This window comes from Apodemus sylvaticus, chromosome 7 (assembly GCF_947179515.1).
Source record: "Apodemus sylvaticus chromosome 7, mApoSyl1.1, whole genome shotgun sequence".
Lineage (NCBI taxonomy): Eukaryota > Metazoa > Chordata > Mammalia > Rodentia > Muridae > Apodemus > Apodemus sylvaticus.
In genome coordinates, this window is record NC_067478.1 from 71060739 (window position 1) to 71088612 (window position 27874).

A 27874-nucleotide genomic window follows, 5' to 3' on the forward strand; every position below is an offset into this window, starting at 1 on the left:
CAGTGTTCATGTGTTTATTAACCTCCTGAGTTAGTAAAGAGGGAGGGAGGGTGAAGGAGAGGAGGCCCAAGCTAACCTGGGCAGGTAATCACAGAGTGCTGTTTCTGGAGATACAGAGACACCACCCTCAAATGCCCCAGTGAGCCATCTCCCCATGTGACTCCAGCCTTCAGTTCATACAGTGTCACCCTGTCTGGTCATGGTTGGGCTGGGGTCCTGCATGAGAGGCTTGAAGTTGAAGAGGATGGGCCTGTCGGGTATCAGGATGAGGCTGAACTTGGTCCCCACTTCATGGAGACTTTGGAGTTCAATTCTGAAGTTTTCCAGCACCTGAAGAAGAAGGAGGCAGGAAGGATTTGTCTCTCCTGGGTCTCACACACACACACACACACACACACACAATGTCTGTAGGCATAAGGTCAATCTGTTGAGTATGATCTGAAGAGCATACTACAAACCATTCAACCTCTCACTGTGTCGAAATGGGCCCTGCATGCTGTTTCATGGATTTAGCCTTTAACCTTTACTAGTTTGTAGTAACCTCTCCCCCCTCGCCTCCCAAGTGGGGACAGATAGACGCTCAGGGGATGTCAATGGGTAGTAAGTGGGTTAGCTCAAAGGAGGAAGCAGCTGAGAGTTGTAGGAGACAAATGAGCCCTGGCCCTGCACACGCCCTGGATTCTGACAGAGGAGGGTTAGTGACTTCACTGGGGTCAGTGAAATCCCAAGGTGCTGACATGTCCCAGGGTTCTACTCACATTGATGAGAAAGATGGTCATCTCCAGCTCTGCAATCCGCCGGCCCAGACACTGTCGAACACCCCAGCCAAAGCCCAAGTACCGGAAGTGGGTGGTATTTTGGTCTTTTTCCAGCCAACGAGTTGGGTCAAACTTGGTTGGATTAGGAAAGAAGCTGGGTTCCCGACCCATGGCATAGCTAGCCACCTGCACCAAAGTCTAGGAGCAAGATGACAAGGCTTAAGCAGTTCCAATTCACCACAATCCTGAGTAAAACCCTAGTCCCAGCTTCCTCAGGTCCCTGCTTTAAACCTGGCTGCCCAGCTACCCAATACAGGGCATGGCATGGCCTTCTGCCTTCTGCGTAGTTTCAAACAAGGGCCCATTCCCTCTGTGAGCCCTGATGAAGGCTGAAGATACAGCATTAGGAATAACACATGTGGTTTTCTCAACCTTTACCTCACCCCCAACCCAGAAAGTCCAGTCATGTTAGCCTCCTGCCCCTGGGCTCCTGTGTCCATTACTCACCATGGTCTCCACCACTACCTTTCACACAAACTAGACTGTTGGAGCTGGGTATTCCACCAATGGCCCAGCATCCTGAAGAAAGGCTTAGACAGAAGCCCCTATCACCACCATCACCACCTGGAGCTGAAGCCTGCTCCCCCTTCTCCTCCATCTGACTGGCAGTGCTCCTGGGTCCTACCTTGGCTGGAATCTTGTAATTATGAAGCACCATGTCGTTTGCAAGATACCTCTGCAAGGTCACGGAGATGGGGTGGAGTCTGCAGAAAGAGGACCCCAGATCTTGGAGTCAGGCTATATCCTCCTCCTTGACTCCCACACCAGCCTGGAATTTCATTCCTTACCACCCTACAGCACCCCAGGGGGAAACTAAAGCAGAGTTCTGGTTCTAGATCTATCTTCCCAGCCCTACTTGTCTCTTCCAAATTTCTCCTGACATCTTCCTTCCTGATTCTAATCTTCTCCTTTAGCCCATCCTTGGAACCCTTCTCCAGGGGCTGGGTGTGGGAAGGCACCGCTATACTGGACTTGCCTCAGTGTCTCCTTGATGCTGGCTTTGAGGAGTGGGACCAACTGTACCATCTTGGCCATGTCTCCCTGGGCCTGGCGCCGGGCAGCCAGGACTTCAGCCCGCAGCATCTCCTGTACCTTTAAGTTGTGTGCCATCTCATAAAGGTTCCACTGTAGGGTCATGGAGGTCTGGAAGGAACATGGATTGTGAAGGCTAAGAAGGCCTGTCACTTCAAATCACCTCACTATGACCCACATTACTCTCAACCCCCGTATTCAAGACCATTTGCAAAAACTTCAAAAGGCCAATGCTCAGAAAGGTTTTCTCAGTGTCCAAGTAGGGAGCTTGTGATATAGTCAACTAGTACAGTGCTTGCCTAACAAGCAAAAGACCCTCAGCTCAATCCCTAGCACCATATATACTATACACTGAGTGTGTTGGTGTATTTGGGAGGCAGGAGGATCCAGAAGTTTAAGATCATCCTTCAAGGCTAGCCTGGGCTACCTAATTATACTGCCTCAAAAAATAGCTATTTTTTAATAATGCCTAGGAAGGGATATTCAGAGAAGGATTTGTCTCTGCCTTCACCCTGTATGTCACCAGCTCTCATTCATCTCCTAACAAATGGAATGTGACATGTATACACACACACACACACACACACACACACGTTATCTGTAAAGCTTGCACACCCAAGTCAGTGTCACTAGGCATAGTGGCACAGGCCTTTAATCCCAGCACTTGGGAGGCAGAGGCTGGTGGATCCTCAAGTTCGAGGTCAGCCTGGTCTACAAAGAGAGTTCCAGGATAGCTCACCTATAGCAATTCAAACCTCAGTGTTCACCCCAGCAGAAGACCTGAAAGGAAGATTCAACCATCCTGAAACCAGACCACAGATCTGTTCTCCATCTTTGCTACAGTTGGTGCAAAAGATGTACTTGGATTAATGAAGCTGTGTCAACATGAGCCAGAGGTTGCAGTCACCCACCGGTGACTCTCGTCAAGCCCCACGGTGACTCAACCAAGTTAGCAGAGGGTGTCTATATGAGACCCCCAGCCTGGAACACCCTTTGTCCTGGGATGGGGGACAGGGATTGCAGACTTGTTAATCAAGGATCATATTTCTGTCCAAAAGGCTTAAATATGAACACCTCTTTCTTCCCAGCCAAGACAAAAGTGAAAAAAAAAAGTTGTTACTTCTTGGCTTAAAGTCCTGGCTCCTCAGTCTCCAGATGACATGCAGAGGCTCTGTGGACACCTGCCTACTGCCTCCCTAGCATCTCTCCTACAGCCTCTTCAGCACATGCCCAGTGCCCTAGCTAGACAGGGCTACAGACACTGGGGAATCGTTCCCAAGGCAGCTCCTCCTACTACCATTCCTTCACCTACCCAGAAAGCAAACACAGACTCCTTGAAAACATAGATCACATGTGTGTTTGTCTCAGAGCCTCTAAGCATTTTCAGAGTAGACTCCTAGAAATAGTTGTTAATTGAGATAGTCTATCCCACTCTACTATCTGTGTGCCTCAGCCAAGTTGCTTAACCTCTCTGTTTCATCTAAAAAGAAAAGATGATACCTCAGTGTCACAAGGCCTTCCTGTCTGTTTTTACTAAAAGCACAGGCTCTTCTGTCACCCAATGGGCAACAAAACATAAAATAAAAGTCGGGCTTCTTATAAGGAAAGCAGGCCAGAGAACCCGCCCAGTACCTGGCCTCACTGTCTACATCCACAGCACTGGCTTTTACAACCTTCAACTCTGATTCAGATTCTTGCTCAACTCTGTTTGAAAACATCATCTGATCACACAAAGGACATCTGTGAAAGCTAGCTTGCCTACGCTATCTCTTCTCTTCTGAGGCTGAAGACACCAAGATAAGAGGAACTTAGATGGGGTTGAGATTCCAAGAACAGAATCTTGCAAGCAGATCACCTCATGATGGGGTTGCCCCACCCCAATTACCACAACTGGAATCAAAACAAACTGCCTCCCAGAGAGGAATCTCATGACCAATGCTGAACCGCACACCCACGAGCAATGCTCTGCTTTAGGAACTACTAGTCAATAGCTGTGTGAGCCTCTGCCATCTAGCACTGTGACATGCGACAGGCTTGGTGATACCTGCCTCCAGGCACGTGTGTTCCTCCTCCTCCTCCTCCTCCTCCTCCTCCTCCTCCTCCTCCTCCTCCTCCTCCTCCTCCTCCTCCTCCTCCTCTTCTGGTTTTGGTTTGTGAGACATGGCTTTTCTCTGTAGCCCTGACTGTCCTGGAACTTGCTCTGTAGACCAGGCTGGTCTCAAACTCAGAAAGATCTACCTACCTCTGCCTCCTAAGTGCTGGGATTAAAGGCATGTGGCTCATGGTCTGGCTATCCCAACTCAATGTCTCATAACGTGTCTGCATTTGAATGTACGCTTTAAGGAGACTATGGGGTGCAGGGGGTGTTAGTGAGCCCTAGCCCAGTAACCACGCCATAAGAAGGAGAGAGTACTATGCACAGAGAGGCCCACGTGTAGACGTGAAGAAGACATGAGGAAGATGGCCACATTCAAACCTCAGAGTGACTCACTCCTTCCCACGTCTTAATAGTAATAGTTCCAGCTTCAAACTGTGAAAAAATAAATGTCTGCTGTTGGATCCACTCATCTGTTATTGTCCCTTACACTCTTAAGACTACCAGACTACCATCTCTGGCCTGAGGACACTGTAATTCCAGTGCTTAGGAGTCCAAGGCAGGAAAGTTGGTGTGAATTCAAGGCCAGCCTGAGCTATAGAGTGAATTCCAGGTCTTGTGAGACCTTGTCCAAAACAAACAAACAAACAAACAAACAATTACAAAGGGTCTGAAAATGTAGGTAGTTGGTAAAATGTTTACCTAGCATGCATGAAGCCTTGGGTTTGGTCCCAGCACTGTATAAAATCAAACATGGTGGGTATAGGAGAGATGACTCAGCAGGTAAGAGGACTGGTTATTCTTCCAGAGGACATGTGTTCAGGCCTTAGCACCTGCTCGGTGGTTCACAACTGTAAAGCCAGTTAAGGGACCTGACACCATATTCTGTCCTTACGTACCAGGCACTCACATGGTGCACAAAACCACATGCAGGCAAAACACTCATAAACATAACAAACAAATGAAAGCAAACTTTTTAAAGAATCAAGCCTGGCAATAACACCTCTGTAATTCCTAAATTCAGGGAGTGGAAGCAGAAGAATCAGGAGTTCAAGATCATCCCTGACTACATAGTGGGTTCAAAGCCACCCTGGGCTACATAAGCTTCCCATCACAAAGCAACTAAATTCTATACAGGAACTGAACTGAAGTTATTCCCTTCTTTCTCACAGATAAATCAGTCTCACATCCTGCTCTATGGGTGGTAAATAGTGTTAGGGTCATGGCAGGACTTTGGCCTCACCCTTCTAGGAGACCACTGTTTAAGACCCAGCACCAAGGGAGAGAAGCACATCATATGGGGATGTCCAACTTCTCACCCTGAACAGCTTCAGCCAACATAGCTGATGGGGAAGGGAGCATGCTGGCACCAAGGATGCTCATGCTGGGCCCAGCACTCACCGTGTCCACCCCTCCTGCCAGCATCTCTGTAATGTTGGCCTGGATGTTCTTGAAGGGCAGCTTGTTGCCTCCCAGGAGGCTATAAAGGACACCAGGGTACTTGCTGAAGTCTCGCTTCTGCCTTAAGTCCCAATAGAAGTTCTGGGTGTACTCGTCAGCTGTGGAGCAGGAAGAACAGAGTGAGTCTCCCTGCTGGTGGGAGGGTGGGAGGGTCATCAGTCTTCAGGGATAGGGCACCAAGGCCTGAGTGTTCCACAGCCCCTGCTTGCTGGGCAGCCATTTTGTTAAGCCTCTTTTTGGTATGTCTGTATACCATGTGTTTACAATGTCCATGAAGGCCAGAGGAGGGTACGGGATTACCTGGGACTGGAGTTACAGACAGTTGTGAGCTACCCTGTAGATTAGGAATCGAACCAGGGTCCTCTGGAAGAGCAGCCAGTGCTCTTAACAATGGAGACAGTTCCCCTGCCCTTGTCATTTATTTCTCGATCCTCCCCACTGTGTGTGTAGGTGGTGCGAGTAAGACTGGACCTCAGCTGCTGTTCCTCGGGTACTGTTCACCTTGTTTCTTTGAGATGGGGTCTCTCATTAGCCTGGAGCTTACCAAGTAGTTCAGGGTAGCTGACCAGTAACCCCCAGAAAACCATGTGTCAGCCTCCCTAGCAATAGGATTGCAAGCAAGCACCACTATGAGTAAATCTGAGTTCTGGGAACAGAACTCAGCTCCTCACGCTTGCAAAGCAAGAGCTTTACCAACTGAGTAGAGATGGTTGCCTAAGGTCACATAGGTACTGATGGCTGAGGTGACATTAGATCCCACCACATCCCAGTCAGCTTTCTCCATCAATCTTCCCTCTCAACAACCCCTAGCCCTTCCCTCAAGCCTCCTGTCACACAGACAACTATGGCTCAGACACTAGCCCTCAACTCGATGTGTGTAAGTGTAGGTGTCTGTGGAGACCAAAAGAGTACATCAAACCCCCTGGAGTTGGAGTTACAGGCAGTTGTAATTCTCCTGATGTGAGTCGTAGAATTCAAAGCTGGGTCCTCTGTAAGAGCAGCAAGTGTCCTTAACTACTGAGCCATCTCTCCAACCCCAGTCATGAGTACCGTGAACATCCTTCCTCCCTTTCTCCAGAAGAAAAAAGTAATCAGCTCCAGCCCTGACACACATCTTTGCTCACCAGAGGTTTTCCTCCATGGTAACTTAGTGGCCACTGGCTAATTGGGGAACAGAGGTGGCCCTTGGCCAGGCATCCAACTGGATGCACTATCTCAATTTGGTAGCCTACCTCCTGAGTACTGCAAGAGGAGTCCTCACCTTTATTGAAAATCACATCCCAGGCGGCTGCATGGTCCTTCCAGGTCTTAGTTCTGAAGAGCCGAAACAAGTTTGGAGGCAGGTTGAGCATGGGGACACTGGTGTGGAACATCTGGTAGACGGCGTCGATGAACCGCTGGGACTCGGGGTCCACAATCTCCTCCAGCATCCCCAGGCGCTCCCCGAACACAACACTGGTGATAGCTGCAGTGGGAGAGTGAGGCTGAGGCTCCCAGTACCATCCCCACCCACAACCACACCCACACCCATACCCACCCACACCCACACCCCCGCCCACCCCCACCACACACAGGAGCTCCTGCTCAGTCTTAGCTTCCTCCAGCAAAGAAGCTGAGACCTGAGCCCCAAGAGATGGAAGAAGACTGCCCTTCCGACTTCAACTCAGGTCCCTCCGAGAGAAGGATGGATGGCCCTGAATTGGATGCTTTGATGAGAATCATGGACTCCACCAGAGCCAGAAGGGAACTGCAGTCACTGCAGATTTCCCTTTGTTACTGACTGCAGTCACTGTATCACACATGGCCTGGGAGACTTGGGTTAGCAGTCTCCAAGTCACCTAGGACTCATTCTGCCTGGAACTAAAAGATTACAACAACCTTCAAGTTTTCTCACTCACCACAGAAAAAATTTGAATGCCAATTTCATACCAAGCCCAGGGTACCCCAGATCTTCTGCAGGCATTGCCTGATTTCCACTAAGCCATATGCATGCACTGTTCCCTGGTCTATGCCACCTGACTGCCTTACCCAGTCTGGATAATTTCTAGGTATCCTTCAACACTCAGCTCAGATCAACCCAGCAGGCCCCCTCTTTCTTGCTCAACTTCAGAGGTCTGTTTCTAGGAGAGGGAGACTTGTGGCATGTGGGACCAGGCCAAGTTTTGGCTTTTGGAGGATGGTGACATGGAAAACCCATGTTTTGGGGACCTCCACAACACGAATGTCGGAAGAGAGCTACTTGACCACGCCCCTGAGAGCCTGACAGTGCAGAGCGTGTCCAAGAAACCAATCCATACAAGCTCAGGGCCTGGGTCTCAAGGTAAGAGAGTGAACGCTGGCTCCCCGCCCCCAGCTCCTGCCAGCCACGTGCAAGATCCTTACATTCAAAGGCAAAGCGGAATAGGTCATCACTGATGTCCCCTGAGAAATTTCCAGAATTTTGCTGCTTGATGCGTCTGTGCAAGACTTTGATGAAGTCCTGAGCTACACCTTCCAGCAGGGGCACGAAGTTCTTGGTGGTTTCAGGTGCCATCACCTCTTGGTTTAGGACGATTCGGTCTTTCTTCCAGGCATCTGAACTCCTAGAGAAATGGAGGTCCCGCCTCATGGTCACCAATGCCAGAACTGGCACGGATGGACTCGCTAGGCTCTCTAGCCCCAGAGCCTGTAGCCTCGTTGTCTCCCTCCTCTCAACATTTGCTCTCCTCTCCTATTCCCTCCCTTCCCTGCCTGACCTCAGACTCAGAGATCTGCCTGCCCTCCTTCTGAGTGCTAGGATCGAAGGTGTGCACCACCCTGCCTGGGTGCAATGCTCTTTCTGTAATTTGGAGAGTTCTTTTGTTTAAGAACATTGTGAGCTGACACGATGGTTCACTGTTCTTACAGAGGAACCAAGTTCAGCTGCCAGCCTCCCTATAGGACAACTCACAACCACTTGTAACAACCGCAGGGAGTCTGGGGCCCTCTCCTGGCCTCCTGAGGCACCTGTATAAACATGGCATGTGCTTACCCAGACATATACACATAAATAAAATGATATGAATAAAAACTTCTTAAAGAAAGGTTGAGTCTGGAGGCAAAGAATTTTGTAAACTCAGTTTCAACCTATCCTGCTCCCTCATACACATCCTCACCACATGGAAGGCCCCCAAGCCTGAGTCCCTCCCCCCTTTTGTATATGGTTTTACTGACTCTCTCCTAAAAACACTTTAAAAATGTGCAATTCTTTCCAGGTTTTTTAAATGCCTGCCAAACTTTGGCGTACTTGCCTTCTCCGCTCAGTTTTACTTTTTAGGACAGTTGTGTCGTGGACCCGTCTTTGCACTGTGACAGGTGTATGCAGCCTTCTCTCTCTTGGTCACTCTCCTCCGCTGTCTCAACCACCCAGAAGGCTTCCTGGTTTGTTTGTTTGTTTGTTTGTTTGTTTGTTTGTTTGTTTTTCCACTATAGCCAGGGGAAACACTCTAGCCCATGACCCTGTTCCCTGAGAGGACATACCCCATAGCACGTCACTAAAGTTAGAAACACTATGTGGATCACAGCCATCATGGCCCTGGTAATTGTCGGTCTTGGGAGTTAACATCCAAGCACTGTTCACAAAGAGTAAACAGTGTATGTGTTCCCACCACAGCGACGAGAGCTCCAGTTGCTCCAAGGCCTTGCCAACCCTTGATTTAGTCACATTTAAAAGTTCAGTGATGCTGTGCGTGGTGGCACATGTCTTTAACCTTTAAAGGAGGCTGGGGCAGGCCGATGTTTGTTTGAGGCCAACTTGATCTACATAGCAACTTCTAGAAAGTTCTAGACTATGTAGAAAGACCCTGTCCCAAAACATAGATAGATGATAGATTTTATATATTATATATTTATATAAGTTATATATTATATATTTATATAAAAATTATATACATAAATAGATATAAATTTATCAATGAACAATTTGGTAGAAAACAGTATCTACATCTCAGTGGCAGATTCTGCTGTTTCTCACAGCTCCTTCAGGCTGTCAAGCCCTTATTTACCGCTGTTCTGCCAACACCTGGCACAAGGCCTGGTACCTAGCAGGTGCTTGATAAAGTGGCACTTCATGGTTAAAGCAATTAGTGAGAACTTTGCAAAGTCTTCGCTATTAATGAAGAACTTCAGCCTGACATTCCCCTGTGAGTCGGCAGGACAGTTCCCCTGTCATCACCATTGTCACCATCTGTTTGCCTTGTGGAACAGGAAGAAGAGCAGAGCCACTCTTCCCTCCCCCACACCTCCTGCCACTGTCCTACCACTTCTCTCCAGCACCCTACACACACACACACACACACACACACACATACACGTGCGCGCGCTCACTCAGAACTCACTTAAACAAGACCCCAATGGGCTTCTGGTAGTACTGATGATAGGCCACCCAGGGGGGCACGAGGTACCGCTCCGGGTTGGGACCCTCGCATGAGAAGAGCACTGCTGCATCCTTGGGGTCCACAATGTAAACTGACTCCATGTTGCCCAGCTTCTCCCTGGAAAGACAAGATCAGCTGATGTCAGACCTGAGGCAGCTGTGAACACCTCGGGCAGCCAGGCCTCTCTACACAACTGGTATATACATAGCTCTCTGGCTGGGACCTTCCCTTTGCTGAGCCTCAGTTTCACCTATGAGATGGGAGATGGATGTGACATGTCTTGTGGAGCTTCTGAAGAGCCAAACATGACACACGTTCCTACAACATTGTGACTCACTACGAAGGATAGCAGGACACTCGCATACCACACAGCACATCCCAGGACCAGCCCCATTCCCACCCCAATCCTTCCATTCATAATCATGTCGGTTCCATGCTGAAGCTGGCACGGAAGCCTGGGGGCTTGCTGGTAATCAGGGGACCAGGGTCTCACTTCCTCTCCCTAAACATAGGGACAGCAAACTTGACTTTTAGGGTGGCTAAGGTAGTGGGTGAGGGGGGCACTGTTTGTTCACACTCCTTCATACCAGTAGAAAGATAAAGTCTTGGAGCCAGAAATGAGAGAGGACTATCCCCCCAACCTCAGCCCCAGCCCCAGCCCCAGGCCCAGCCTCAGACTCAGACCCAGACCCAGATCCAGACCCAGACCCAGACCCAGACCCAGACCCAGACCCAGACCCAGACCCAGACCCAGACCCAGACCCAGCCTGGAAGAAATGAGAGTAGAAGGCAAACAGGAACCAGGACCCTGTGCCTGCCTCTACCTGCTGCCAGGCTTACCTGTAAATGGGGCCATACTTTTGGAAATTCTGCATGTGATGGTAATGGATTCTTTCTGTGCCATTCTCCCTCCAGAAGTGGTACAGGTTCAGCCAACCATTGTCACCAGGGGAAGGGATCTCATTGAAGGATCGAGGACTGTTAGTGGAGACACCAGCTCCCTTTCCAGTGGCCAGCACTGGACCCTGCCACGTAGGGCTCAGGAAAGGTTGGCAGCCTTTGACTGTCACTGAGCGCAGGGAAAGTCCTTTGGCCAGCATGCTGTCCCCACGACTGCTACTTCCTGAGGCACAAGTGTCTCTGCCCCAAACCTCCAGAGCCACTTATATATAACCACCAGCTCAAGGCTAAGAGAGAAGCTGATGGAGCGTTTGACCTCCCCCCTCCTCCTGCAGAGGGCTGGGCCACACAGCCCCTCCCAAACGCAGAGAAAGAACTTCCCAACTTTCTGTCTGAAAAGTCTGTAGTAGAATTAGGCAAACATGGACAGCAGATCCAGGTCTCTGACCTCAGTGTCTACTCTACGGGTCCCTAAGACCACTATCCGCCAGACACATTAAAAGGCAAGTTTGCTATCTCCACCTTCATGGGAAGAAAATGAAGCTCAGACCTCCTGGCTCCTGGCTAGGCCCTCACCCTGCGTGGGTTCCAACCTCAGCTCCTGGTCCTGGCTCCTGGCTAGGCCCTCACCCTGCGTGGGTTCCAGCCTCAGTTCCTGGCCCTTTATGACTTTGCAGTGGTTGGGTTAGTTTCCATACCCTGCGGGTTTTGCGTGAGCAAGGTCTTCTGCTGACCCCTAGGTGATGACAAATATCCTCTTCTAAGACGAGAGATAGCCTAAGCTCACAGGTCAGGAGAGGCTGACCACCTGGCCCGTTATAGAACAGCAGACATCTTTCTCGAGTTCCTGGGACTCTCAAATGGTTGATTATTAACTGATCTTGTACAGTTCCTTAATTCTTGAAATTCTGCTTTTTTTTTCTCCTTGACAAACAAAACATACTCCATGTTCCTTGAAAATGTTCTGATGAGCAAGTATTATCTTATTTACTTATGTATGTATTTATTTATTCATTGTGCATTGGTGGTTTGCCTACATGTATGTCTGTATGAAGGTGTCGAATCTTGGACTTATGGATAGTTGAGCTGCCATGTAGGTGCTGGGATTTGAACCTGGATCCTCTGGAAGAACTGGAAGTGCTCTTAACCACTGAACCATCTCTCCGGTCCCAAGTACTGTTATTATTATTTTCATCATGCTTTTAAGATCCCCCGCCTCAGTGTCCTGAGTCCCGGGATTATATGCAGTCACCACTGTGTCAGAAACTGTACTTTCTTCTTTTGCTTTTAAAGCAGGATCTTACTACGTTACCGAGCCCAGGCAACCTCCCTTTCTCTTCCTCGCAAACACTGAGATTACAGGCGTGCGTGTTCCACCATCCAGCTCAGGATGTCCTTTTTCAGCTACTTCTTATACATGTCAAAGCTCACGGGGCTACACATACCCTTAGCATGCATTTAATAGGGTCTCATGGTGTAGCCTTGGCTAGCCTGGAACTCTCTATGTAGACCAGGCTAGCCTTGAACTCACAGAGATCCACCTGCCCCCACCTCCTGAGTGCTGGCACTAAAGGTGTGCGCCGCCATGCCTGGCTCTTGTCAGTTGCTTGTTTTTCATTTTATTGAACGTTATTCCATGAAGAGGCTAATAAAAATTTGTGGGTTTTCTAACAGATTTGAAAAACAGGGTATCTTTAAAAAGAAAACCCCAGTTTATTGAGTTAAACACAAGCTAAGTTTTAGTGCAGCCTTTGCCCTCCTTAGGATTGTGAGAAGGAAAGTCTCTGTGGGAGGAGGCCAGTCCCCCTTGACCCTGCCCGACTCCCCAGTGCAGGAGGCATCAGGTATGGAGATCCGCAGGCATCCTTGTCCACGAATGTGAAGTCAATCTGGGCTGTATCAGAGTCTATCTCAAAAGACGGGAGGGATGGGAGAGAGGGAGGGGGAGAGGAGAGGGAATGTGACTCTGAATGCGGGAGGAAACTGGACTCCTATGGCCCTGTGCTGTCACAAGCATATGTCAAGGAAGGGACAGAAATTCATTACATTGGGTCCTAGCAAGGATGACAGCCCATCACGCCTGAAAGGCATTCCTGCTGATTCAGGTTGGCAGCCATCTGACTCAACTTCCTGGGCCAATTAGCAGTCTTGGCTTTCATCAAAACAGCTGGGTGTCCCGGGCTGGGTTGTCTAGGTGTGAATTCCCAGGCCTCTTCTCCAGGTAGAAACTCACTGCCCTTCTTCTGAGAAAAACAAGGGAAGTCTGGGCTGCCAGAAAACATCGAAGGAAACAAAGAAGCCAGGTGGGAGGGAGAGGGAGCAGGTGAGTCAGGCTGGAGCTAGGTGAGGGGACAGAGAGCCAGGGCCCACAGAGGCCAGAGGAGACCACCTTCTTCATATAAAGTTCCTTCCAGTGATTCCACAGCAATGTTAAGTTGGGCTCAGGACAAGGGGGAAGAGAAAGCTTGGCCACAAAAGCCAGTGACTCACTGGGGAATGAATTTGCATCTGGGGCTCTGCCTTAACCTCTCTGGGTCTGGGACTCTGATAAAGAAAGGATAAGCAGCAGTAAGTAAGTAGGCCATGGGCCTGGTCCGGGTTCGTGGCTGCCTGAAGCTTGTCCCATAGGCTTCTCTTACCCTGGCTGCTTGTGCCCTGGCCTCCAGACCCTTGGCCCTGGATTCCTTTCAGAGCCCTTTAAACCTGCTTTCTGTGAGTAGCAGACGAGTCATCTAACAGAAATCAAGATGCCTGCAACCAGGAGCTCTGTCTTAACCTCTCTGGGATCAACGCCCTAGGGACGATGACATCAAATGTTAGAAAGAGCACTTGGCTTTCTCAGCCTTGGCCAAGACCCATAGGCCTCGCCCATGTCTGTGTAATAAACCGATACTCGCCATGTTCAAGGCGCTTTGCGCCGTGCCTCATCCTCACAACTCCCTTACCAGGTAAGATTCAGAAACTTCACCCGAGTTACAGAGGAGGAGACGGAAGCTCATCCAAAATGGCGACTTGCCCAGAATCATAATGCTAACTTGCAACACAGTATGGCTTCAGGTCCAAGTTTTCCTGACTGGAGACTTGGCTTCAGCCCCTTTCACCACGCTGCTGAGAAGCGGCCCTGGGATCTGAGTAAGGGCAGTTGGCATTATAAGGGCACACACACCCGGCAAACCGGAAGCTGCTGGCTCAGGTACCGATGTCACAGGCTCATTTATCTCAGCTCCCATTGTACAGATGAGAAAAGTGAGGCAGAGGTAGGAAGGGGCAGATACCCATCATGGGTCACTAGAGTAAGCAGGGATCAGATCTCTGGCTTCCCTCAGAGCCACAAGGTCCAATCAAGAGATTTCCCCAGGTCCTGGGTGAGGCTAGCCTCCAGTCACAGCCGACTTCTGCTGAGATTTCCAGTTGCTGTTGGAGGACAAGGCCAGGGGCGGGGTGAGGGTGAGAGGGAAACTTTAGCCTCCTCTGACCTTCGGGAGATTTGAAGAAGCAAAGGAATTTCACCTTAGAACCGGATTCCTCATTATCTCTCACCCAATAAATCGGGTCAGAATGGCTGACTCAGAGGGATTCTGTGTCCAGTGAGCTGAGCTCCACAGTCAGGCTGTACATGGACTCCCAGACCTTGGCAGATGGAGCCCCCACAGGCTCTGCAGCACAGTTCCTCCTCCACACGTGAGGCTTTCAACTCCTCCACCCACCAAACCTAACCCAGACCCATCCTCCCAGCCTAGACCAGCCTTTCCACACACCCTGCCCCCTCTGCCCACCCAGAATGCATCCCTCAGTCACTGAGAGTTGTTAACTGAACAGAACCAAGCCCACCTGATGAAAGTGTATTCCTCAGGGGACTTGGGAAGGAAGCAAGGGTTGGTTGTGTCTTTGCAGGCTTGCTGCATTTCCGACCTTTGCACCTGATCTCATCTGAACCGATTTCCCGCCTCAGCCCTGAGAATCGTTGGCTTCCGGAGAGACCAACAGGGAGAGAAACTGATCTGAGAGCACATCCTTTGCAGTCCACGGATAGCTCGTGACCCATCCCTCCAAGTCAGAGAAGCAGGCCGCGCAAATCTCGGTTCCGCCCTCCTAACCCAATAACAGGCCTTCCTGAAAGGCTCGAAAGATTGCAAAAACAGGTCTCCAGCAGCTCTGGCCCAGTCACTGCGGTAGACGCCGAGAAGACCTGAGCATGGATGAAATACTACAAAGACTTCAGAGCTGAAGCTTTCGTTCAGATTCATGAGGTGGGGGAAGGTCGTCAGACCCATCCTAACAAAGCTCAGCTTGGGAAGCAGAGTTTCAAGTTTGTACGTCTACAATATTTAAAGGTTAAAATGAGAAAGAGAGAGAGAGAGAATTCATCAGAAAACACATCTTCCATGTGCAACGCTGCCTGACACCATCTATACTAGACCTGTTTTATATTAAAGAACATGACTTCCCTTTCTTTTTTCTTTTCTTTCTTCCTTCCTTCCTTTCTTCCTTCCTTTCTTTCTTCCTTCCTTCTTTCCTTCCTTCCTTCCTTTCTTTTTAAAGATTTATTTATTATATGTGAGTACACTGTAGCTGTCTTCAGACACACCAGAAGAGAGAGTCAGTTCTCATTATGGATGGTTATGATCCACCATGTGGTTGCTGGGATTTGAACTCAGGACCTTCGGACGAGCAGTCAGTGCTCTTACCTGTTGAGCCACCTCTTCAGCCCGTGACTTCCCTTTCTTATCTGCTGACAAACTAGCCATTAAAACACATATAGGGGTTGGGGAGATGGCTGAGTTGGTAAGGTGCTTGTCACACAATTATGAAGACCTGAGTTCTAGTCTCCAGTAACTGTAAGAAACTGTTATAAGGCGCCAGCAATCTTAGCACTAGGGAAACAGAAATGGGAGGACAGCCAGCCTAGCCAAAGTAGCAGGGGCTGGGGTCAGTAAGTGACTCTCTTTCAAAAACTAAAACTAGAGAGTGACTGAAAAAGGCATCTGATGTAGACTTCTGGCCTACATGCACACAAACACACACACAGACAGAGACAGAGACAGAGAGACAGAGACAAACAAAGGGACAGAGACAGACAAAGAGACAGAGCGAGAGAGTCACATGCACACAAACACACCAACTAAAACACATGTGATGGACAGAGTAGGTTGATGACTGCCTAAGGCTAGGGACTTGGGATATAGCTGGAGGTCAGACATAAAGAACATTGAGGGGGCTTTAGGGTAATAAAGATGAAAATGGTTTACAACGCTAGTCCTGATAGCTGTAAAACTGTGGGTATAATAAAAACCAATAAAGGGTCTGGAGTGATGTCTCAGCAGTTAAGAGCGCTGGCTGCTGCTCTTCCAGAGAACCCTAGTCTGAGCACCCACATGACAGCTCACAACCATCTGTAACTCTGGTTCCAGGGGATCCAGTGCCCTCTTCTGGCCTCTGAGGGTGCTATACATAAACATGGAATACATATATACATACATGCAAACAAAACATTGACACATAGAAAAATAAAAATAACTAAACCTTAAAAAAAAAAAAAAAAAAACCCTGCCCCAAGTTGTACACTTTAAAGGAGTCAATTGTTCTGAATTCGGAGATGTGTCTCTGCAGTCCCAGCACTGGATAAGTTGAGGTCAGGGAATCACAAGTTCAGGGGTAGCCTGGGCTGCAGAGTGACTTTGAAGCTATCCTGGACTAAGTAGAAAGACTCCGTATCGAAAATTACAAAAAGCAAAAAGAAATGGGTAAATTGAACAGTATGGAAATTCCATCTCTACAGAGTGATCAGCAGCTCGCCAGCACAAAGAACTCTATCCTCTTAACCCCTTTTCCTGTGTTTATCAGGCTAGGGGTTGCATGTTGGAGTGACAGTTGACCTTACCAAGTCACTTGACCCAAGATTCCAATAACATTTGAATCACTTCCAACAAATTTAGAGAAGCCATTTTTCCCCCTCAGATAATGAGCACTTCCCGTGAGCAGCTGTCACATTCCCTGAGGGAGCCGTGAGCTAGCGCTGCCCTGCCAGCCACAGACTGCTGATAAAGCCAGGCTACAGAGGGCTGGTTTTGCATCACTAATGGCCTTGAGCCTGCAATGACGTCATCCAGGAACAGCTGTGGCATGCATGTGCTTCACAAAGAAAGGCAGTCAAGAGGTCCTCTCCGAGGATGCTAGGATGAAGAGATGTTTGCTGCCACCCCACATATTCCTGCCCAGGGAGGGAATCAGGATTGCTGCGGCATGGAAGTCATTCAGAACCTGTCCTTGGCAGCTGCCCTGACCTCACAGCCGCTCTGCTGTGGAGCAGCAGCTCCTGAAGTGGCAGAGGCTGGAGCTCATCCCCTCAGCCTGTCCACAGCAGCACCACAGCGTGAGCCTGGGGATCGCTGTAGGCGGATGAGACACAAGGGAGAGTTTTCTGGCGGCTTCCAGGAACAAGCTTCACATCTCCAAAAGAACTTCCAGAAACCCAGCATTTTCTTCCCAGACAAGACTAGATTGGTGTCCCATGATGTGTGGCAACTTCTCCAGAAGCTTGGTGGCTTTGAAGCGAGGAACACCAGTGGACCTGTATTTCCTACAGTAGGCCACCAGGAGCAGCCTCGGGTACACAGCTCTAGCCCACAGCTCCTGAGGTGCCCCTGTCAGGCAGGCTTAGCTGGAGCTTAAGGGCCGCATCCAAACAGGCTGCATTGACCTGACCCCTCCTTCAGGACAGTTCAGTGGCTGTTAGCATTAGGCCCCACTTCCCTAGCAGTGGGTCATGGGCCTCAGTGTCTCATCTCAAGGGCAGCTGTGTATCCTTCCCAACACGGTAGGCATCTCCCCACCCCCAGGACAAAAGCCCTGAGAGAGAGAGAGCTGAAGGCTGTTCTGAGGTAGCAGGCCATCACCCCACTCCGATGTGTCCACAGTCGAAGCACACCAGGCCAGGCCTAAGCCAAACCATAGGGTAACTGGGCTCCACCTTTGACCAGAAGTGTCAAAGAATCAAAGAATATATGAACATATTTAACCCATACTGTAGAAGCCTGAAGCCCCGGAGACCTTTTTCTTTCTTCCCAAGATTCTACCTTTTAAAAAATGTCCCCCTTTATGCAAAACAAAATAGAAGAAATTATTAGACTTGCCAAAGGTGTTGATTGGTACATGTACACACATCCAATCCAGGGCTTGTTTACAACAAGAAAATAAGGTAGGTGTCATAGAAAACATTTAAAGAAACAAACGCTACAATGGGCGTCACTGCTTACAGCATCGTGGGAGGGGACAGGACACGGAGGGGCGGGCACACCACAGGGATATGGGTTTCACAGCGTCAGCTAAAAAATTGATCCCAAGCAAGTCACATTTTGGGTTTAATCCTACGGATCCAGACTACTCTAACTGGTTACTGAGAGAGAACATGATCAAGCGAGCGTTCAGGAAAGTTACAGGATCTATGCTACCCAAAGCCCAGCACCACTAAGAGTTCGCTCTCCACCTCAGTTTTTGCACTTTTTTTTTTTGTTTTGGAAAAATGTCAAGAACGTTAGACACTATCATTACCGTCACTCGGGGATGGGGGGAGCGGTTCCTATGGCGACTGAAATACAGCCAGTATCACTGGTGAAATGAGAATTTAGTAGTTCACTTTTGTTGCTGTTAGGTCTTAGGTTGTTTTGTTTTGCATACTTTGATTAGTTTTTGTTTTGTTTTGAGACAGGATCTCACCATAGCCCTCGCTGGCCTGGACTCTCCTATGTAAACCAAGCTGGCCTCGAACTCACAGTGAGCCACGGTGTCAGGGAGGTGGGTTTACCGTGTGATGAGGAGGCCACTGAAGATGCATCCCTCTCATGGTCTCCCAGGAGTAGAATGCCCATGACATAGATGGAAGTTAATCCCGTGCCCTGTTCTGTGTAGGTTCCTGTCCTGCTCAACAGGGAACAATTTTTACAAAGCACCAGCCCTTGTCCTGCTGGTGAATCTCACCACTTTGGATCCAGTTCCCTTTGCACCGCCTCAAGTCAGCAAGTCCTTTAGGACTTTCAAAAGGCAAACTTCCAAAAGACTGTTCCAAGATTGTATTTCAAATCTCCATGAGTTTGAGGCCAGCCAGGGCTACACAGTGAGACCCTGTCTCAAAAGAAATAAGTAAATAAATAAATAATTCAATAATTAAGCCGTGAATTTGGTCTCTGTATTTGTGAAACCAGACTTTCAAGCCGACCCAGAAGGAGAAAATAGAAACAGCTTCCAGTAGCTACAGACCATACTAGCTAAAGCAAACACCAACGATTTTCCAGAGCCTCCATCCACTGCACAAAAGAGCAAGGTTCATCAGTTTTAGTATTTTAAAGGAAGTCATTAAAAAGTAAAAATGCAAATCAGCCTGGGGGGGGGAATCAAAATTATTCATAATCACCAAGGAGTGGTCCACTTAAGGGCTACAGCAGGGCATGTACCCACCTATACCGGACGACACTAAGACAGTACACATGAATGTCTGTCATCACCAGCAAAGTGGGTGGAGCAAAGAATACTTCCGTGGCGCAGTGGTATCCAGAGGTGGAGTTAGACTGCTCACTCTGGCAACCACACAGAAGGAAGCACAGATGCATTGTTCACTCTCCTTTGCTTTTTGCTTTGGAGGCTTGCTCACCTAACACTTGCCCATCTTAATATACTTTTAAACGGTCCCATGATGCCTTCTTGTTCACAAAGCAACAACACGAAAGTCACCATCAGCTAAGAGAGAAGCAGCCTGCGAACTCGCCGTCCCACCCAAGCAACAGCACGAGGGAAAGGACTGTGGTGAGGACGGTCAAATACATTTTAGGCTCTTCTTCCTTTAGCAGAAAGATGCGTTTCCACCAGGCCAAAGCCCTGCGCTGAGTTTTCACTAGATTGATGCCCATGTCCTGGAATGTTTGCTGTTCTTTAAGCGGTCCATTTACTGGAGTTAAAAAATTCTAGGTGCCAGGAGGGAAACAAGGTAGTCAGCCAGACACAAAGGCATAACAAAGCAGGAAGCACCTGCCAGCACAGATGGTCGAAGATACTAATGAGGAACAGCAGGGACCACACCCACAGTATCGTGAAAACTAGGCTCTTTCCAATGCAGGACTGACTGTGTTGGCCATCAGCAGCCCTTCTCCCCAGCCTGACAGCTGCTCTTCCAGACCTGCAGCCTCAGGTTGATGCTGCGCTTACCCCACACACGCAGGTGCAGTCTCAAGGAGTTTGGAGTCATCCCTCACAGACGCTTGCAACCTGAACGCTAGTCCCAGAAACGTAATAGCCACTCTGAAGCCAAAAAGGACCAATTTATAGAAAACTGTAAAGACACCAGCCCCGTAATGCCCATGTGAGCTAAGCCAGCCCGTGGCCTTGCCGCCCTTGACACTTCGATCATGTGGGGTGTAGTACGACACATCGTCCTTAGGATTTCAGGATGCTTGGTTTCTGTCGTTTGAATCCCATGCTGAGTCTGGTGGGAATGAAGGTGACAGTCATATGGCATCAATCACCTATGATATTCATAAGAGTCATCCTTCCTCTGGGGGCAGGGGTGGGGTGGGGGTAGGGTGGGGGTGGGGGCATCCAGGGTATTGCCATCAGCTCAATGGGCACAGAAGGGCAGCAAGCTCTTATCTATATGAGAACCAGCCCCAAGTGGCTTCCACCCAGTGAGGACCCTCAGTTAATAAGAAACGTGCAGACAGCTACATATGTGGTGTGTTCCCAGACAGAAAACTCAAATGTGAGGCTTTTGAAATCAAAGTCAGTTCTTCCTTCAGAGGAACCATTATTTAGGCTGAGACCAAGCCTCGAGGGTCCTTCACCTTGCAGGTCTTGAACCTATTGAAATGAGACACCCGTGTGCAGTAAGAAGAGGCAAAACATTCATGAGTCTAATTGATCCATCAGCTGCCAGCTGTGGCGTCTTGGGCAAATGTTTCCTTCTCTGTTTATGGAGAAATTAACACACACACCAACAGGACTATTAAGAAAGTAGCTTTATCGGCTGGGATAAGATCTGAATAGGTAAAGAGAAAATCTAAGTCACAAGCTTACAGAAGATAGAAGTATACTGTCTCTTGCATAAAAGAAGTCCCAGGAGCTGGGCAGTGGTGGCGCACGCCTGTAATCCCAGCACCCTGGGAGACAGAGGCAGGCGGATTTCTGAGTTTGAGGCCAGCCTGGTCTACAGAGTGAGCTCCAGGACAGCCAGGGCTACACAGAGAAACCCTGTCTCGAACCTCCCCCACCCCAAAAAAAAAAAGGAAGGAAGGAAGGAAGGAAGGAAGAGAGAGAGAGAGAGAGAGAGAGAGAGAGAGAGAGAGAGAGAGAGAAAGACAGAAAGAAAGAAAGAAAGAAAGAAAGAAAGAAAGAAAGAAAGAAAGAAAGAAAGAAAGAAAGAAAGAAAGAAAGAAAGAAAGAGAGAGAGAGAGAGAGAGAGAAAGGAAGAGAAAGGTGGGGCTGGGGGGAAGGAAGAAAAAGAGGAAGGGGGAAGGGAGGACAGAGGAGAGGACTGGGGGGATTAAGGAGGAGGGAAGGGAAATGAAGAACACAAAAGGGTCCCTTCCCACACCGCTAGTTACCTATCCCGAAGCCCCACACAAGGCCAGGCATCTTATTGGCCACAACCTAACCACGTGATATCACTTAGCTACCAGAGCCAAGAAAGAGTGGTGATTGTTTGGTGCGGGTGCGCCAGGTAGGCTGTCTGGCTTCAGTAAGTCAGGAAAGGCTGGAAGCGAAGAGCATACGCTTGACCTCATGCCCTCTCACCAGAATCGAGCTGATGATCGGGCCTCTCAAGCATATGGACTATCATCCTAGCACTCCAGAACATCCCAAAACATACGGGGACAGAAACCATCTGGAACCCTGGGAACCCCAGCAGGTATCACAGCGGGCGGCTGACAAAGAAAACATAAGTAATATTTTAATTTTTGTGGTAGACATCCTGGTGGTCCTTCTGTCTTGTGAAGCGCCACTTCTCTAGAGAGAATCCAAAAAACACAAAAGTGAGGCCCACATTACCCTCTTCACCAGTGAGCACAATTGCAGTGTCATATGAATAGACATGGCTGGGTCAGTCACAGCTCCTTCCAGAGCTTTGGTTCTGGTTTTATGACAGGGCTTCTAACCCAGGCTAGTCTTGAACTTGTGCGGCTGAGGATGACCTTCAACTCCTGAGCCACTCGCTGCTACCACCTGAGGATCAGGATTGCCTGGTTTCTTCGGTGCTGGGGCTGGACCCCAAGGCTGTATGTATGCATGGTAGGCAAGCACTCTCCCATCTGAGCGCTCTCCCGGCACCCCTTCCTGGAATTTCTTAAGCTCTTACTCTTGGGGCGGAAGCTGGTGGAGAAAATGAAGCCAGAGAGAGCAGCACAGGGAGGAGAGCTCTCTCAAGCCCCACCGACCACTCTCAGGCTCTCATTCTCGTCCCCGTCCCGTGGCTCCCAGAGACCCAGCTGCACCGCGGCTCAGCTCTGTCTAGGTTCCTTTCACTCTTCCAAGCACCCTTCCCTTTCTGCCAGGGACGAGCTCCTATGTTTATAAGTCTTTTAAATTATAGACCCATGTCAGGATTCTTTGTGGAACACGTGGCAGAAATCCAGCTGAAACTGGTTTAAACAAAAATATGCATATAAATAAAATTTCACTGGAATAAAATTGAAAAGTTCAAGGGCAGGAGCTAGCATGCCAGAGGAAGTCGCTGGTCCCCACCCCCAGGCTTTCTTCTGTGTTGGCCAGCGGTCTCCTGCAGTCAGTTGTGCACAGTCAGGAAGAAACCCAAGGGTCTCCCGACCCCAAAGTCCTGGAAGCTCCTGCAGCAAAGACAGAGAGGAACCACCCTCTCTGCGGTCCACCGAGGAACTGATTGGCCAGTTTTTGTCTAATCACAGTGGACAGGGTTCTGGCACCTGGCTATTCCAGGCAAGCACAGCCCCCTGCAGTCAGGGCCAGACAGCACCCTGTGGTTGACGAAGCCTTGGGAGCACTATGAGGAAAAGAAAAGAGTGAACTTCCAGCGTATAAAAGTGCTCAGCAGACTGCAGACATAATCACACAGGGGGCGTTGGGACCAGGTGGACTTGGGTTCAAATCCTAGTTCGAACACTGAGTAATTGTGTGGACTTGGGGAACTCACTTTGAGCCAAGTGAGATTTAAGGCTTTCATCTCCAAAAATTTATATAATCACAACCTGCCTGTCAAGGTTGTAACAAGAACTTACCAAAACAATAAAGTGTTTGGGAAGGTCTCAAAATAGCACAAGTAACCTCATTGATTTAAAGTCCATCTGCTGTGGTTTGGCTTAATGTTTGGACACCACTGTGAAAGCTGTGTGTCCCAGAGCTGGAAATGGGTCTCGGTGGTTAAGAGCACAGCCTGCTCTTACAGAGTGCCACAGTTCCATTCCCAGGACCCATACCCAGCAGCTCACAACTGCCTGTAACTCCAGTTCCAGGGGATCTAGCGCCCTCTTCTGACCTCCCTGGGCACCTGCACTCACAAACACATAACCCACTCACACAATCTTGGGGGCAAACGTGTTCGCTCTCATGGGTCCAGCATTTTTTCACTAAGTCACACACCAGCTCCCCACCCCACCCCACCCCACCCTGCACACCCCCTACTAGACAGAACAAGTTATTAAAGACTGGGAAGAGGAGCAAACCCAGAGATGTTTGACGAGAAACTTTCCCTAGAGATGCATGGCTTTACTAATCAACAGTAGGGCGTGGCTATTTAACCCTTTATATCATCATTACCACTCAGTTTCTCCCTCTCTGTCTGCCTCTCTGTCTCTGTCTCTGTCTCTGTCTCTGTCTCTCTCTCTCTCTCTCTCTGTGTGTGTGTGTGTGTGTGTGTGTGTGTGTGGTATGTCTGTATACACATGTATGGAGGTGTGTCTGCCTATGCAGGCATATGTGGAGACCAGAGGCTGGCATCCAGATGTATTCTTCAAATGCATCTCCAGTTTGGTTTGTTTGTTTGTTTGTTTGTTTTGAGACAGGGTCTCTCAGTAAACCTGCAACTGTCTGTTTTGGGTTGGTCATCATCCCCTGGGGGGTCTTCACCTCCCCACACTTGGGTTGCAGATGCATACCATTATGGCTGCCTTGTTCCTTTTTACTCGAGTGCTGGGGATCTGAACTCGGGTCCCTGTGCTTGCACAGTGAGCTTTACCCAATGAGCCATCTCCCCAGCCGGTCCCACTCAGTCCCTTTTGCTTCCTGTTAGCTTTTGCCAGTTTGGCACACACTGAGTCACTTGGGATTAGGGAAACCCAAGTAAGGACTTTCCTCCATCACATTGGCCTGCAGCTATGTCTATGATGGCATTTTCTTGATTAATGATTGCTGTGGGAGGACCCAGTCCTCTGTGGGCAGTGCCACCCCTGGGCAGGTAGTCCTAGTTTGCATAAAAAAGCGTGCTGAGCCAGGCTTGGGGAGCAAGCCTGTAAGCAGCCTTCCCTCAAGGCCTGCCTCCTCAGGTCCTGCCTCCAGGTTCTTGCCTTGAGTTCCATCCCTGACTTCACTCCATGATGGACTCTAACCTGTAAGTACATATACTGGCTGGTTTTGTGTGTCAACTTGACACAGGCTGGAGTTATCACAGAGAAAGGAGCTTCAGGCGAGGAAATGCCTCCATGAGATCCAGCAGTGAGGCATTTTCTCAATTAGTGATCAAGAGGGGAGGGCCCATTGTGGGCGATGCCATCCCTGGGCTGATAATCCTGGGTTCTGTCAGAGAGCAAGCTGAGCAAGCCAGGGGAAGCCAGTAAGAAACATCCCTCCATGGCCTCTGCATCAGTTCCTGCTTTCTGACCTGCTTGAGTTCCAGCCCTGACTTCCTTTTGTGATGAACAGCAATGTGGAAGTGTAAGCTGATTGAACCCTTTCCTCCCCAACTTGCTTCTTGGTCATGATGTTTGTGCAGGAATGGAAACCCTGACTGAGACAGTGTTTATTAAACACTTTCCTCCCCAGGTTGCTCTTGGCCGTGGTGTTCGTCACAGCAGTAGGATGCACACTAGGCCAGACTGTCCTGTGGCCCCATGAGGGCAGAGAGCCTTCCTGAGAGGAATGACGCGGGGGCTTGTGACAGCTGACTGGTCCCTGTCCTAAAGGAAAAGCCAGGAGCCCCACTCTTCTGCTTCCCCATCTTTTCTGCTCATATCTGCCTCTTCTCTGTCTTCTGTGATGGGGTTCACATCATCCAGGCTGGGCTCAAACTCCTAGCTCGAGCAATCCTGCCTTAGTCCCGTAAGTACCCGGGGCTCCCGATGAGTACCGTGTGCTTGGCCTCTCTTTTTTGCTCTGGTCGGGACCACACCTGGGGCCCTGCTCATGCTAAGCAAGTTCTCTACTTCTCCAGCCTTTGGAACTAATTTTTTTGATGGATTTTGATCTACTCCTCTGTCCAGAAAAAAAAATTGAAATGAAAGGAAACAGAATATAGTTGACAGAAAATTTTGAATAGGTGAGGATTTGGGGGTTAATAGGGGAGAGATGACCTGAAAATTGTTAATTGATTCAAACTCTGAGACTGTGAAAGTCAAAGGAGTTTATCTGGGGCCTTAGGAATGGAGTTCAGGAAGCACAGACTCACATTTCTGAATCCCTGTCCCAAGGAGGACAGGGAAGGCAACTCGGTACAAAGCAATGAGACTCTTTGAGGGAGCAGCTTCTGCTGGAGTTGAGAACAAGTGTGTGGCAGAGGCACCATGGAAGATAAAGATAAAGAGGAGGATGTAGGTGCCTGGTGAAAGAGTCCACAGAGCAAGAGTTAACGACCCTTTGATATGTCCCAAGTCCCCAAGATAGCTGCAGGCAAGGGTGACCAGACTCTCTCTCTCTCTCTCTCTCTCTCTCTCTCTCTCTCTCTCTCTCTCTCTCTCTCTCTCTCTCTCTCTCTCTCTTTCTCTCTCTCTCCCTCCCCCTTCCTCCCTTCCCCCTTCTTTCTTTCCCTCCCTCTCTCCTTTCCTCCCTCCCTCCCTTCCTCCCACCCCACCTCACACACACACAGACACATCTGCCTTTGGCAGTAACAGTGGTGATCCTCACTGCCTCCCAACACCAGCTGAGTTCTTCATGTGTGATACTCACCCAAAGCACACACCAGAGCGTGTTCCTAGCTAGGAACCCTGAAAGTGGCATTTCTGAAGACCAGCCCCTAGGCCTTACCCACTGCAGCCTATGAGAACTCTCCCGCCTGAGTTCCCTAAGGACCGACCTACAGCCTGAGCCTGGCTTTAGTCACCTGCCCTGTATAGCACCTCTTTGCTCCCCAGCTGGAGAGGGGAATGGCCTTCATAGCACACTGCTGCCGGGGTGCAGGGGGACACCCTGCTGTACCTCTGGGTCCCTCCAGCCCCACCCTGTGTCCCTCACAGTAGCCCAACCTTCCCTTTTCACCTTAGACACTGGTGCCCAGCACCCCTGGAAGCCTGGGCACTGGGACTCTAGACCACCTCCCTCCCCATCAAGGCATGAGCTAAAATAGAAAACATTGCTCCAAAGTTGTTTGTTGTTGTTGTTGTTGTTGTTTTTAAAGGATAGCTATAATTTTTCTTTTGAAACCATACAGCTAGGAGGAGCAGTTTTGTAATTGAGACTTCTCAGAGAGAGAGAAACCCAGCCCACACATTCTTTCAAATGTAATGAAGCTTTTATGGATACTAAACTTAGAAAGTAACGAGGTTAATAAAATGTTACAGTTTGATGTTTTATGAAGAATTTATTGGATTTCACTTGGGCAGGGTTCTCCTTTTAGGGCCAACCATTTTCCCCAGCTATCATGCTCACTGAGAACGCCCTATAGTGAGCTTCTTAGAGAGCAGACCCAGAGGCCTATGCGCGTGCCCCCCCACACACACACACACCACGCCCTTACACACATATCACATGCCCAAGCAGGAGTGTGTGGCAGAGGACTTGACAAGTCAAAACAGGAACCCAAAAGCAATATAATGTCACTTCATGTGACAGGAGTACTACTTTTTAAAAGATTTGGTGTGTGTGTGTGTGTGTGTGTTTGCCATAAATGAAGGGGTACCCAAGGAGGCCAGAAAAGGCCCCTGAGTCCCCTTGAACTGTAATTACAAACAACTGTGAGCCACCCATGTGGATACTAGAACCAACATGGGTCCCTGGAAGACCAACAAGCACGCTTCACTAATAGGCCAGCTCTCTGTCCCCTGATAGAGTCCTTCTTCACTGCAACCAGTGGCTTACTCTGCAAAGGGCACAGAATCGGAAACAAGTGATTCTCGGGACTGGCCAGGCCATTTCTGTCCTCCTGAGAAGAGTAGGGGAGAGCCGCATGTCTGGTTTCCATAGTGAACAGGGAGAAGTTTCTGGCACTTTTTCTGGGACTTCGGGTTCTACCTTCCAAGTCGGTGGCATTGGTGTGAGCTGTCAGGAGAAGCTTCTGCATGGCACAAGGTCAGCGCCCTGAAGGCTATGAGAGGCAGACACTGGACACAAAGGCAGCATCCAGCCTCCCTTAAGATACAAATGGAAGAATGGAGCTGAGTTAGCCTTCAGCCATGTCTGTAGCAAGGACTGAGACAGAAAAAAAGAGGTATCCAGTTAGCCAGCCATAGGTTACCTGCCTCATTCTCCTTACGATGAGCTGCTGAAATTTAATTTCTTACCACTAGGTGGAGCCAATGTCCACCATAACATTGGGGCCCCGATGTTCTGAAGCTGAGGTCTGAAAGAGGTCGGTTCAGGAAGCAAGGACTAACGGAACTAAGGACTAAGGCTTCTTGAGAGATCTTCCCAAGCGAGGACCAGAAAAAGGCATGGGACCAAAAAACTCTGTCCCCGAGCGCACTTTTAAAAAAGCGAAGTGGGCTCAATGCTGACCCTAGCAGTCGCAACCACCACCACCCCCACTTACCAGATGCCATGAGAGAGGGTCCAGGGAAACCGGACAAGGGGCAGTTGTGTTCAGCTCTGTGGATGGAGGGAGCACGCACGCTTGAAGAAGTGTCACCTCCAGAAAGGGTGATCCTGGAGCCGGAAGTTGGGGGTAACCGCGAGACTTCAAAGTATATATTTGACTGTCGCCTTCAGCACCGCCCGAGGCGGACCAGGTTGATATTCGGTGGAGCTTAAGGCTTTGCAGAGCAATTGCTGTTGAGCGGCGCCCTGTACAGACC

General features: G+C 49.4%; 1 protein-coding gene across 2 annotated transcripts; it reads right to left on the reverse strand.

Annotated features, from left to right (window-relative positions):
* On the reverse strand, positions 1 to 27874 carry LOC127688988 (cholesterol side-chain cleavage enzyme, mitochondrial). Of its 2 annotated transcripts, none has more exons than XM_052188205.1 (9): positions 27613 to 27874; positions 9762 to 9917; positions 7789 to 7988; positions 6668 to 6871; positions 5347 to 5504; positions 1795 to 1961; positions 1444 to 1522; positions 759 to 956; positions 1 to 330 (listed from the first exon to the last, which is right to left on the reverse strand). In XM_052188205.1, exons 2-9 carry the CDS (start codon positions 9899 to 9901, stop codon positions 175 to 177), a joined length of 1302 nt encoding a protein of 433 aa, XP_052044165.1. In that variant the 5' UTR covers positions 9902 to 9917; positions 27613 to 27874; the 3' UTR covers positions 1 to 174. The 2 variants fall into 2 exon arrangements, with proteins under 2 accessions (XP_052044165.1, XP_052044164.1); XM_052188204.1 differs by lacking the exon at positions 27613 to 27874 and adding an exon at positions 10641 to 10922.

Excerpts from the sequence above, each read along its gene's own strand:
- LOC127688988 (XM_052188204.1), bottom strand. The coding sequence starts at position 10,900 with ATGCTGGCCAAAGGACTTTCCCTGCGCTCAGTGACAGTCAAAGGCTGC. Across the intron at positions 1,962-5,346 it reads TGGCAGGAGGGGTGGACACG|ACCTCCATGACCCTACAGTG; the intron begins GTGAGTGCTGGG and ends TGTTCCTTCCAG. Across the intron at positions 1,523-1,794 it reads AGCATCAAGGAGACACTGAG|ACTCCACCCCATCTCCGTGA; the intron begins GCAAGTCCAGTA and ends CTCTTTCTGCAG.